This window comes from Nematolebias whitei, chromosome 8, assembly GCF_014905685.2.
Source record: "Nematolebias whitei isolate Nwh7 chromosome 8, NemWhi1, whole genome shotgun sequence".
Lineage (NCBI taxonomy): Eukaryota > Metazoa > Chordata > Actinopteri > Cyprinodontiformes > Rivulidae > Nematolebias > Nematolebias whitei.
Window position 1 is genome coordinate 6478477 of NC_056505.1, and position 12587 is coordinate 6491063.

General features: G+C 42.1%; 1 protein-coding gene across 1 annotated transcript in view; it reads right to left on the minus strand.

The window, feature by feature from the left end:
- LOC119413166 (solute carrier family 12 member 2) overlaps window positions 1-12161 on the minus strand; it is an 18652-nt gene extending 6491 nt beyond the window's left edge. Inside the window, exons 1-13 of the mRNA XM_037680188.1 lie at window positions 11724-12161; window positions 9535-9657; window positions 9367-9442; window positions 8993-9088; window positions 7247-7386; window positions 7055-7165; window positions 6488-6596; window positions 6283-6410; window positions 5108-5192; window positions 4644-4792; window positions 1066-1173; window positions 743-866; window positions 556-657 (exon numbers count right to left, since the gene is read on the minus strand). Of these exons, the coding sequence (XP_037536116.1) occupies window positions 556-657; window positions 743-866; window positions 1066-1173; window positions 4644-4792; window positions 5108-5192; window positions 6283-6410; window positions 6488-6596; window positions 7055-7165; window positions 7247-7386; window positions 8993-9088; window positions 9367-9442; window positions 9535-9657; window positions 11724-12158 (1786 nt within the window). The 5' untranslated portion in view covers window positions 12159-12161. The remainder of the gene's footprint in view (window positions 1-555; window positions 658-742; window positions 867-1065; window positions 1174-4643; window positions 4793-5107; window positions 5193-6282; window positions 6411-6487; window positions 6597-7054; window positions 7166-7246; window positions 7387-8992; window positions 9089-9366; window positions 9443-9534; window positions 9658-11723) is intronic.
- Window positions 12162-12587: the final 426 nt, after the last annotated feature.

The window sequence follows — 12587 nt, forward strand, 5'->3', positions numbered from 1 at the left end:
CCGCAGCCTTGTATAAGCCGCAGCCTTGTATAACCCGCAGCCTTGTATAAGCCGCAGCCTTGTATAAGCCGCAGCCTTGTATAAGCTGCAGCCTTGTATAACCCGCAGCCTTGTATAAGCCGCAGCTTTGTACAAGCCGCAGCTTTGTACAAGCCGCAGCTTTGTACAAGCCGCAGCCTTGTACAAGCCGCAGCCTTGTATAAGCCGCAGCTTTGTATAAGCCGCAGGATTCAAAGCCTGTGGAAAAAGTAGCGGCTTATAGTCCAGAAATTATGGTACTAGAGTCTGGACACCGTTAATACGATCTCTTTCTTTTTCAGTCTTAAGGGGGGGAAGCACCCTTGAGTTTGTAAAACACAATTCATGTTATAGTCAGAAACAATAAAAAAGTAAAAATATTAAAAACAAAAGTTTTATTTTTTTACTCTTAACAACACAGAGATTTTTATTTATTTTTTTTTGTTTTTTTTAAAAACCATCTTAATTCTGAGGTTTGTCTTGTATAGTGGTCCAAATAAATGTTTTTCTTGTCAAAACTTCAGTTTTAGGATTTACCTGGAGAGCTGGCCATGGAGGCATGGAAGACAGAAAAGTTGATGAGAGCGTAGGAGGCCAGGAAGAAGTTAGAGATGATGGGCGCGATGATGTTCAGCTCAGCTGATCGGACAGAAACAGACACTTTCACCACTAACGTCTTGTTTTTGTTTGTTTCTGACTGAAGGTTTGTTGCATTGCAGCCTACCAATGAGGATAAAGGCGAGGCCAATGCAGAAGGTCAGGACGTAACCACGGAGAGGCTCGTTGTTTTTACCATATCCTTTAGCAAATATAGCCAGTCCTGGATAGATGTTGTCCTTACAGAGAGCCTGGAATCAGAACCATTTTATCAAATTCAAAACAAACACGTTTTTTTTTTTTGACAAATATGGCATTAAATTACAGCTCTGTGAGATATTTACAGTGTAGCAACAGCAACGTGCACTCTGCCCATCTTTTGGATGATGGTATGAACATAATCTCACTGTATCTCGGTACAAAGATAATAAAGCTTATTCTGATTCTGACCTGGAAGACTTTGGGAGCGCTGACCAGTGAAGCCAGAGCTGAGGAGAGAGTGGCTGAGAAAATCCCTGCGGTGATCAGAGGACTGAAGAAAGACACCAGACTCATCACCTGAATGACACACAGAAGAAATGATGAGAAAACAGAACCACTTAAAGCTTATAAAAGTTATATTTCTAAAAATGGCAGAGAGGGAGGACAAAAGATCCTTGCATGTTAGTGACTGAAATAGATCTAAAGAGCTCAAGCATTTGAAAAATAAAAAGCGTAAATAGTTCTGAACGGAAGTGTTGTCTCACTGATGGTTTGGGAAATGGTAAAACTCTATTTACTTATTCTGATTATTCAAACGTTTTAGTCTATGACCTAAAAAATAATAGATCAAAGAGTTACAATCCCCAAAATCCTTCACTATAAGTTTCTTTCGGCTGCTCCATTCTTCAGGGGTTGCCACAGCGAGCAAACTCGTATAAAAGATTTGGCAATTGTTTTTTACACCGGATGCCCTTCCTGACGCAACGTGGGCTTGAACCAGCAACACATTACAAGACTACGTCCTTGACCGCCAAGCTACTGCCGCCCCACTGAACACAAACACTGCAAAAAAAGTAGATGAGAAAAATAACATCACAAATAGTTTATACTCACATTTTACTATATTTTCCCCACGTTTATGACTATTTTTGTCTCCATCGTGTTGTTTTGTTTCCCGCAACTGGATCTCAACCCAAACTTTGAGCACATACATGTCAGAGTCAGAGATTCTTTATTGTCATTCGCACCTCATGTGGTACATGTGGTGGAGCGAAATTATGTACACAGCGTCTCAGTTACATCCAACAATAAAATGTAAAAGAAAAACAATGATAACATGTAAGATGTGAACTAAGAAAAATATCAACTAAAATACACAAAGCACTAATAGCATTAAAACATTACGTCGAACATCAGCACAAACATGAACATGAGTCTGTGTGAGCAGATGAGCACGCATGAACACAGCAACATGAAACAGATCAGCAGCAACATGAAACAGATCAGCAGCAACATGAAACAGATCAGCAGCAACATGAAACATAACATATCAGCAACAACATGAAACAGATCAGCAGCAACATGAAACAGATCAGCAGCAACATGAAACAGATCAGCAGCAACATGAAACAGATCAGCAGCAACATTAAACAGATCAGCAGCAACATGAAACATATCAGCAACAACATGAAACAGATCAGCAGCAACATGAAACAGATCAGCAACAACATAAAACAGATCAGGAGCAACATGAAACAGATCAGCAGCAACATGAAACAGATCAGGAGCAACATGAAACAGATCAGCAACAACATAAAACAGATCAGGAGCATCATGAAACAGATCAGCAGCAACATGAAACAGATCAGCAACAACATAAAACAGATCAGGAGCAACATGAAACAGATCAGGAGCAACATGAAACAGATCAGCAGCAACATGATGTGATTTCTCGCAGTGATTATCCTGGATAGAGATTCATGACTTTAACAACCTCAGGGTAGAAGCTGTTCCTCAGTCTAGTGGTTCTACACTTAATGCTTCTCAACCTCCTTCCTGAAGGGAGTCTCTTACAAAAAAAAAAAAAATAATAATAATAAATGTCTCTTACAAATAAAACAAACTTCTTAATCTAGTGCAAACACTCTGTGTGACGGTCAAGACGTTGTTGATTGTATTAGTGGAATCTTTGAACCCAGCAGTTTGCACAAGTGATGCATCCTCTCCTCTGCCATTTGGTTGTTTATTCAGGAAGGGTCCAACTTGTCCCTAATGATGTTTCTGACTGGACAATAAAAAGATGAGCCAAAGGTAGTATCGCCAACTTGACTCTGTTTTGCCAGAAAATGGACAAATCTTTTGTTACCGTCTCGCTGAACTCTGAGTGTTTGAAACTAAAGTGACCAGCGAGCCGTGCAGATGCATTTTGAGAAACCAGGTTATGGCATGTACTTTGTAATTTTGTGTGCACAGTTTGCAAAACTGTATAATTCATTCAATCTTTATTTCTACAGGTTAGTCTCATTGAGTCACGAGGACTCATTTTCAAGAGAGACCTGTTTTAAACCAAAAAACACAGATAAGGTACTCAACAAACAGTCATAAAAAGCATATAAAATGAAAAGTAAACGAAAGTAGTGATATAAAACAAAATAAAAACAAGCTTTATTATGAAACGAGGTAAACTAGTAAAAACAGGAACGTCTGCATTGATTCTTGTATTGAACTTAATCGTTTAAAATCTCTTAAAAGGTCAAAGTCGACAGCTAATCTGTGCAGATTATTTGTTGCCCATCTCAGCCTGCTTTGTTGGGTGCTGGCCTCATCTGTGATATGATTTAATCTGAAATACATATTTGAAATGAAGACAGGCAGAATTGGATCATTAAAAAAAAAAGAAAAGTTTTTAGACCTGAACATGTTCTCTGTCAGAGGAGAGCTCTCGTACAGGTGTCAAAACACAGATAGGATAGCACAAGTGTGTGTGTGTGTGTGTGTGTGTGTGTGTGTGTGTTCAGTGATATCAGTGTCACAGAGCTGGATGTGAGTGTAGGTAGATGCTGTCAATGCTCTCATTCAGTTCTGAGCAGCAGGAATCTTGTGACTGAAAACAACAGATGCTATTATCTCTGCTGCACTCTGTGTGTCGATGGGAACAGCTCTGTCTCTTTCACACAAACACACACATGCGCACACTCATGCACATCCTCATGGAGAGAAGCAACATTGCTGCAGCAGTCTGACGGGATGCGCACGTGTCAAACGGCCGAGACTGAACTGGCAGGTTTTAATCGAGAACCTTTAGGGAGTTAAAGTGTTACCTTCCATATAGTGTCATTAAGTGTGGTTCATGAATAACGGGGGGGGGGGGGGGGGGGGTTAAAGCTGCCTAATGAGACCCAACTGCTGCGTTTGTGGGTGACTGTGACGTTTGTGGACAGAGTTGTATCTTGACACGGCAGCGCTCAGGCCTCCACAGAAAACAATAGCTGTGGGTGTGTGGAAACACGTCACGCCACCAGTCTGAGCTGGCCTTCATCTAACACACATTCCTGAGCGTTTCTCTGTTTAGAGTCCAATATACACATCACAGAGGTTTATATTTCCTTTTTAATGGATCAGATGTCATTAAGTTGTATGTTTCAGGCAGTTTTAGTCATCTTAAAACACCCGCCCCACTCCAAACCACAACCTGAGCCAGATTCATTCATGCTGTTTTCTTTCTCTAATTCTACTCTTTATATTCCTCTAAATTATTTGTTTTGCACTGACAACATTCAGAGATGAGCCTGAAAAATGTCTTCAGACCCCTACAGCTACACAAACTAATTCTTTGTAAATGTCAAATTATTAAACAAACAGTTTAATTACCAGCTCTTATTATTATTATTGTTTAAAGCTGACAGCCTGGAGTTCATTCAAGAACTGCAGCACGGATGCTCCGCAAGCCGCAAATCCAGACTTTAAACTGAGATTAGATGTTAAAAATAAACTTACGTTTTCTGTTTTAAGCGTGCACGACCTCTGACCTGAGTGCGTTTCCTTACCTGGAAGTCGTTCATCAGGCCGTACTGGCAGCCGCCCTCCTTGCAGATGGTGAAGTCGTATCCGAGCTGGCAGGCGGCGTCAGTGCAGTTCACCGTGTCGCTCACCGTGTCGTTCTGATCTCCGGTGGCGTCCCTCAGGATGCAGGAACCTGCAGGAGAAGAAAGCAGCGCGTAGAAATGAACAAAAGCAGAATCCATTTTCACTGACGATGAGGCCTTACTGCCGTCCTGCTGCTGGGAGTCACTTCACATGATCTTATTTATTTCACGTGCAACTAACAAGAGCTTTAAAATACAAAACTACTCAGTTCAGATTATTAAAAAAAGAGGAAACTTACAGTTTTCCTGATCAGACACTGATATTTGCCTACTCTCACTAAAAATAGCCATTTTGTGTTATAAATGAAAGAGTAAAGAAACGTAACCTAAATTAAAGTTAGATTAAAATACATGTCAGTGAGAACCTGTAGAGACAGCGACAGCCACGTAGGTGACGCCTGTGATGAGGATGGCCAGCAGGGTTCCTTTAGGGATCGCAGACTGCGGGTCCTGATGTTGGACAAACATGAGAAGGATCAGATTTACTGACAAATTCAATCTGTTTATATCAGAAAAAGGCAGTGTCGAAATAAACGGACAAATGTTAGAAACATGATATCTGGTCAGATCGTGGCGGCAGCAGCTTCACTACGTCTCTCTCCACAGCCACTATAAGCTTTTCCAGGTGACTCCACGGCGTACCAAGGCCAGCTGAGAGACATAGTCTCCAGCATGTCCAGGGTCTTCTTCCAGTCAGACATGCCTGGAACACCAAGTGCGTCGGCACCGTTCAGGTAGAGGCCCGGTCACCAAGCGCTCGCTGACAAGCCCCTTTTCTATACGAGGGACATTGAGCTGCTTGTCGTCTTCTGTCCATACGAGTATTCTGGACCAATCTGCCTTTGGAGACTTTACCACGGCCTGTTGGCCCAGACAGCAAAGGTCCTAGGGTCATTCTGATGGACAAACTCCTCTACCACGGTAAGGAGGCGATCAACAGAGACGGAAAATAATCACATAAGCTGGGAATTTATTTTTAAAAATTCCAGTTTAAATCATGAAATGTTTTTAAAAAACAGCCAATTTATTTTGGTTTGGAATTTACAAAAGTCTTTTATGTAACGGAAGTTTTACATATTCGAAATAAACAGTTCTAAGTTTATAAAGTGTGTGAACTTATCGCCGCTTCACAACAGACCTCATCCCTGAAGCAACAGATGCTTATTTGGTATTTGTTGACGTAAACTATTAGGTCTTTCGTCAGTTTGAACTAATTTAGATCAGATAAAATCTGCAGCCATCATATTATACTTAGATATGCTCCACGCTTTAACTGATTACCAACAAAAAACAATGTGTGACTTTATTGTTGTCAGTTTTATAGAAGCATATTGAACAGGGTTCTTTTTAAAATTATAATCAGAGAGTCTCTCATGAGCTGCTTCATTTGATTAATAGATTTCATGGAGGAAAAATGAGTGGGGCTCTAGGACGGAGCCTTGGAGCACATCACAATAAATTGTATTGAACAAGACAAAGCATTAAAAAAATAAAATAAAATCCAGATATCTGTCAGAAAGCTGAAAGAACCATAACCTACAATGAGATCACCGGAGATGTTGGCTCCGGCCAGGATCCCCGTGGCTGCGGGGAAGAAAATGGCAAACACAGAAAAGAACGTCTCCTCTTCTCTGAAATCTGGACCAAAGTTCTCTAGGAAGATGGCAGCTGGAAGAGATGCGGGTCAGAGAAAATCATCAAAACAAACAGAAATATGTGAAGCGACAGTAAGAGTGCTGCCTCACTGTGGTATCCGAAGAATCCTTTGGGCTCTTTATTGTCCGTTGGCATGAAGGTTCCCAAAAAGAAGTTGACAATGGCTGCCAGCAGGATCACCAGGAGGACAATCTGAGCCTGATGGGAGGGGGAGAGGAAGGTTATGATTATAAAATAATCAAATCTGTTTGAAGCTCATTTTAATCTTAAAGTCTGAAAATAAGTAAATAAATAAATATTTAAAAAATGTTAATAAAAAAAGTCAAGTCAGGAATTAGAGTTAATAAATAAAGTAAAACAGCTTTTAAAATATTGTAAAATTAGGCTAGCAGGTAAATTTAGGTTAAACCACTTCTGAAATCACACTATAATTGGTATATTATATTATATATTATATTGCTATAATTAGTTCTGACAAGACTAATTTAGTTGGACTAAATATTTGTGTCCAATAATCCCAACTTTACTTCATCCTAATAAGAGTTGGGATTTTTTATGACCCATTGAAAGCTTCAGACTTGTTAGCATTGATATTTAGCCCAGATCAATAACTTTAGTTGAGATGCTAACAGGTGTTTTGTAATATTCAGGTATACCTTGGCCTCCCACTCCATCCCAGCCACAGAAATCCCCAACAACAGAATGATGGTCAGAGTCCCAACGATTCGGATGTCGTTCAGCTCGTCGGTCATCAGCGCGTCAACATCCTGCAGACAACAAGAAGGTTGATATTAGGCTGAATTCTCAGCAGTCAGAGAGACGTCTGAACGCACCAAAGCACATCTTACGTTCAGCATCTCGACAACGGTCTCAGCAAAACCAACGACGTACATGGCCACAGCCACTGCGTTTGCAAAGGCGAAGATGAGACCGATGGATCCCCCGAATTCAGGACCCAGACTTCTGGAGATCAGGTAGTACGCTCCTCCTGAAAGTTTGTCAAACTCCAGGTCAGCCTCAACAAATGGGGAACTTACAGCCTTTTTGAAGTCTTGGACAGCATTAGTTCCAGATTGTGTTATTATTCTGTAAATAATCTCTAATATAATGTAATCCACAGCAAAGTTGATAAAAAAGGTTCTGAAAACCTAAAAAGGTCGAAGCAAGAAGATCCTGTGATCTTCTGCAGTTTTGACCGATCCACTTGAACTACATGAAATCTCTCTCGACATGCGGTTTGAAGACTTTCCCAGGGGAGCTGCAGAATCAAATTATTCCATTAAAAGCTCCCAGTTTAATAATCTGAAGCTGAGGTTGAAAGAATGACGACTGCACGATTGATGCTTTCTTCTCCAAGAAGTTCATGGGTCATTTTTCCTGACGACTGAGCCCTAAACGAAATAGACTTGTATTTTTAGACTCAACAAATAGTTAACGCACGAGTCGTAATGAAACTGTGTTCATCCATCCATCCATCCATCCATCCATCCATCCATCCAATCTTCTGCTTGTTCCAAAGTCGGGTCTCGGGGGCAGCAGCTTGAGCAGGGAGAACCAACCATCTCTTCCACCTCTTCCAGCTCTTCTGGAAGGACCCCATGACGTTCCCAGACCAACTGAGAGATGTAGTCTCTCCGGCGTGTTCTGGGTCTTCCTCGGGGTCTCCTTCCAGTCGGACATGCTCGAAGCACCTCCCTAGGTAGGCGCCCAGGGAGCATCCTTACCAGATGCCTGAACCACCTCAGCTGGTGGAGGAGCAGTGGTTCTACTCCGAGTCTCTCCTGATAACTGAACTTCTCACCCCATCTCTAAGGGAGAGTCCAGCTACCCTGCGGAGAAAACTCATTTCAACCTCCTGCATCCACGATCTCATTCTTTCGGTCACTACCTAGAGTTCGTGGCCATAGGTGAGTGTAGGAACATAGACTGGCCGGTAAACAGAGAGCTTTTCCTTACAGCTCAGTTCCCTCTTCACCACAACAGACCGGCCCTGAGTCCACAACACTACAGACGCTGCACCAATCTGTCTGCCAATCTCATGCTCCATTCTTCCCCCACTCATGAACAAAACTCCGAGATACTTGAACTCCTCTACTTAAGGCAGAACCTCACCCTCGACCCGAAGAGAGCAATCCACTCTTTACCAACCGAGGACCATGGCCTCAGATTCCCAGCAGCTTCACACTCGGCTGTGAACCGCTCCAGTGAGAGCTGAAGATCATGGCACGATGACGCCAACAGGACCACGTCATCTGCAAAGAGCAGAGATGGAATCCTGAGGCCACCAAACTGGATTCCCTTTCTTCCTCCTGGCTGCACCGAGTAATTCTGTCCATAAGTCATGAACAGACTTAGTGCCAATGAGCAGACCTGGTGGAGTCCAACTCCCACCCTGAAGGTACTGCCAGCAATGCAAACTGTGTGGTCAACTGAAGAACAGCACGTCCAAAATGTTAAACATGATGCTTCTGTACTTTTGTTGTGAACTGTACTTTAAAGAATGTTTAATAATTACAGTTTTCACAGGTTATAATTACCTGGTGAGCTAAAGTGAGGTGTTTAAAATAGGAGTTGTTGTGAATCCGGTAACTGACCTCCTCGTACGAAGCCGTTCGTTGCGATCGCTGAGGTTGACAGGCCGGTGATGGTGGTGACCAGAGTGGCCATGGAAATGATGGCAATAGTGAGCCCTGTTTCCCAAAAGTCAGAAAAACAAGATTGGTTCAGTCTGAGAGACGTTCAAAATCAATAAAATGTAAAATCATCCACGAGCTGGACTTTGTTTGCTGGACTCGAACGTACAGAGACAGAAATATGTTTTTTTTTTTTAAATCTCCACACAGATAAATGCTCGAAGCTCCAACATCATCATATTCATGTTAACTCTAAAAGTCTGAAAGTATAAACCGTTTACTTCTGTGAGATGATCAGGATTATGTTTCTCTCTAGATTAATAATTTGTACCCACCGATCCCAGCCTGTCCAACAATCCAGGACATTCTGATGAAGAGCATCACCCCCCAGATGTTCAGCATGCAGCGCACCTGCAGCGTGCACAGTGAGAACAGCCAAAACTCGAGGCGGTTCAGAAGTTTGAAGAGAAAAAACGTTAATGAAATATATTTTTAACACTAACCAGAACTCCTTTGATCCAACCAAACTTGATGGTCCCTCCTTTCGCCTCCTTGGCCATCAAGGCTGCCGCCTCCTCCGCTGCTGACAGCTCCTCTCCGTTGGCCAGGCCCTCCTCAAAGGGCTCCTGAGGAAACAGAAGAAATGATCAGAAGATACATCAGAAAAATTAAAAAGTAAACTTTGATGGAATCAGTTTTTTAAATTAAAGTAGCAGAAACGAGCTTTCAACTGTTGTTTGTTTTTCGTGCTCCACCTCGACATATTTTGTGACGCTTTAGACATTTATGAAAACCTTCCACCTGTTCAGGAGATGCGTTCTCTGACTTCTGTAACTTTTATACTTTTCAAAATATTAACATAATTTACAAATATTTTCACCGTAGAAACGCATTAATATCACTTCAGTTCCTTCAAAAACATTGTTCTCCTTGCACTCTGCTTCAGGATATATATATATATATATATATATATATATATATATATATTGATGATGATGACGCTGACGATTGACAACTTTGAAATCAGTTTCTTTGAATATCAGCGACCTTTGGCAGCTGATAAACCAGAATAAGCAGGTTTACTTGATCAGGATGAAACTGAGCACAAAATAATTCAAACTAAAAACAAACTCACAGCACAATGTATGACCTCATGCCTCTTGGTGGTCTCATTATGGAAGATTTTTGAGGTTTTGAACTGTGAAGGGATGACGTATTTCCTTTATTTTACCTCAGCCAAATCCATTTCTTAGTTAAATGTCCTTTACTGTAAATGAGAAGCATCCTGCTGAATATACACAATCCCAGATTCTTAAACACAGAAGGTTTGACCTTTTTGACTTTCTGAAGGATTTTCCTGCAGAAATAGAAAATATTATCATGAAGTGGATTTTAGCTCACGTTGTGTTTTGTGTCCTTGTGAGGAGCGAAACGAAACATTAGATGAAATTTTGAAAAAAATAAAAGGAATAAGATCCGCCCTTTGAGAACCATCAGATCCCATAAACGTTCCTAAGATGACCACAGCTGGATCGATGCAGACGACGCTGGTGGAAAAGTGTTTTTGTGGTTCGCCTTATTTACATTGTTCATCGGAGACAGACAAGACTCACAGACGACCGGAGGCGGGAGGAGACTCCTGTGGTTACCTGATGTTTCTCAGAAACATCATCTGGACAGACTATGAAATATATTTACTTTGTGATCGGTCAGTTGGATGAACCGGGTGGAACCACAGAACCGGTCCCAGAACACCAGCTGGTTCAAACCAACAGAGAAGATCTCAGGAGAGCAGTTTAATTTATAATGGATTTGATTTTTCTGCTCGTTGTTTCTGTTTTCATTTTGTTATTTGTTTTTAGTTTAGAATCTGAAAACTTCCATAAAAGGTTTTAGATTTTTGTCTTAATGCATCTTCACCGCTGCCTGATCAGTTGAGTTAAATAGTGATTCTCCAAACTTAATTTAAAGGAAACCTGATTCAACCTGACCAGAGGCCCTTGGAGCTAAGAGGCTTTTGTTGTAAGTGAACAAAAGAAAGATGCATCATCAAAGTCAGTGTCCAGTTGGAGTTAAATAAAGTTTTTAAACCTTTAAACAAGAGACTTTTATCAGAGATGAAATGTAATGACAGCAAAGTGAGGTTTCAAACCAAATCACTTTAACTCAGTGATGTCATCAAATATCAATGTTCTTTTATTCTCTGATTATTTCAAATTAAATCAAACAGAACAATACGATAAGTGGAGCAGATGAAATGATTTAAAGGAAATTTTACAATATATTAAACCAGTCTTTTAAAAAGGCTGGGGTGCTTGATTCTGGGGTCAAAGGTCAAATTAAGCAGTATCCTGTGGAAGGGAAGGGACAAAATGCCTGCACGTGCATGAGTTCAAAGAATGAATTCACTTTTTAGGAAGTCAAAACAGATTCTCTCAGGCTGGACGTTTTGACAAAGAGTATTTTGCATCAAATATTTTTCTTTTCTTTGTTGTGTATTTTGTTTCAGTAAACATAACTAACCAAATAATATTCTAATGAGCATCTTTAAAATTTAGAGCAAGAGGCTTTACGTTTTAGTGTTGGAACTTACAAAACAGCCTAAAAATGCGCAAATGGTCCCGATTGGTGCGCAAATCGGAGGCCTTGTTGCCTTAAAGTGATTTTAAAAGAAAAGTGTGTTTCTTGTTACTTTATCGAGTTCATCGTGGAGCTCCGACAGCGAAGGTCGGGTCAGTTTCTCCCCGAAAGGCGCCGCAGTTTGCCGGTAGAACTCGATGTTGGGCACCGCGTCGATGGTGTTGTGTCCGAAGGTCCGCATGTAGTAGGTGTTGGAGTGGGAGTCCGAGATGTGCGTGTGCCCGGTGCCGGTGGAGTGGAGGCTAACAGAGTCGCTCTTTGTGGCGTCCGGCTCGTGGGAAACATCAGGAGGGGGTCCGATGTCCGCGCCGGAGTCCAAGAAGCCCACCACCCTGAACCGGCCTTTGGCCTCCTCAGGGGGAGCCCTGGACCCATCGGCGGTCCCGGAGCCTGGACCCGGAGCGGGGGATGCCTCAGTCACCACATCCACCTGGAAGCGGCTCTGAGCGGAACCGGCGCTCGGCAGAGATGGTTTCTTCTCCGACATGGATCAAAGGAGCCGGCGACAACCCGTGGAAACAAAACCTCCCGATCCAGAACCAGAGAGCATTTAAGTCCAAACTGAGCAGACACGCACTCAGAGATAAACCAGAAAACTCCCCCCAAAAATCTGACAGAACGTGAACGCTGCTGCTGTTTCCAGATGTGATCCGGGCAGGAGATGCGCCAGGACGCACGGCAGAGATCTGCGCATTCCGTGCGTAAAAGGACACCGAGTCTGTCTCCGTCCTTCTCTGTGTGTCTCTCAGATGACCCCTCAGACAGTTTATTGTCCTCTCTCTGTTTGTCTCCTCCTCTCTCTGGACTGCAGAGACAGCCCAGCACGAGGGGAACAGTGCGCAGAGGAGATGGATATCCATTACGCACGACGCTGATGTGCGTCAAAGTGGAAGGAAAGATTCTAGAAAAACATTTT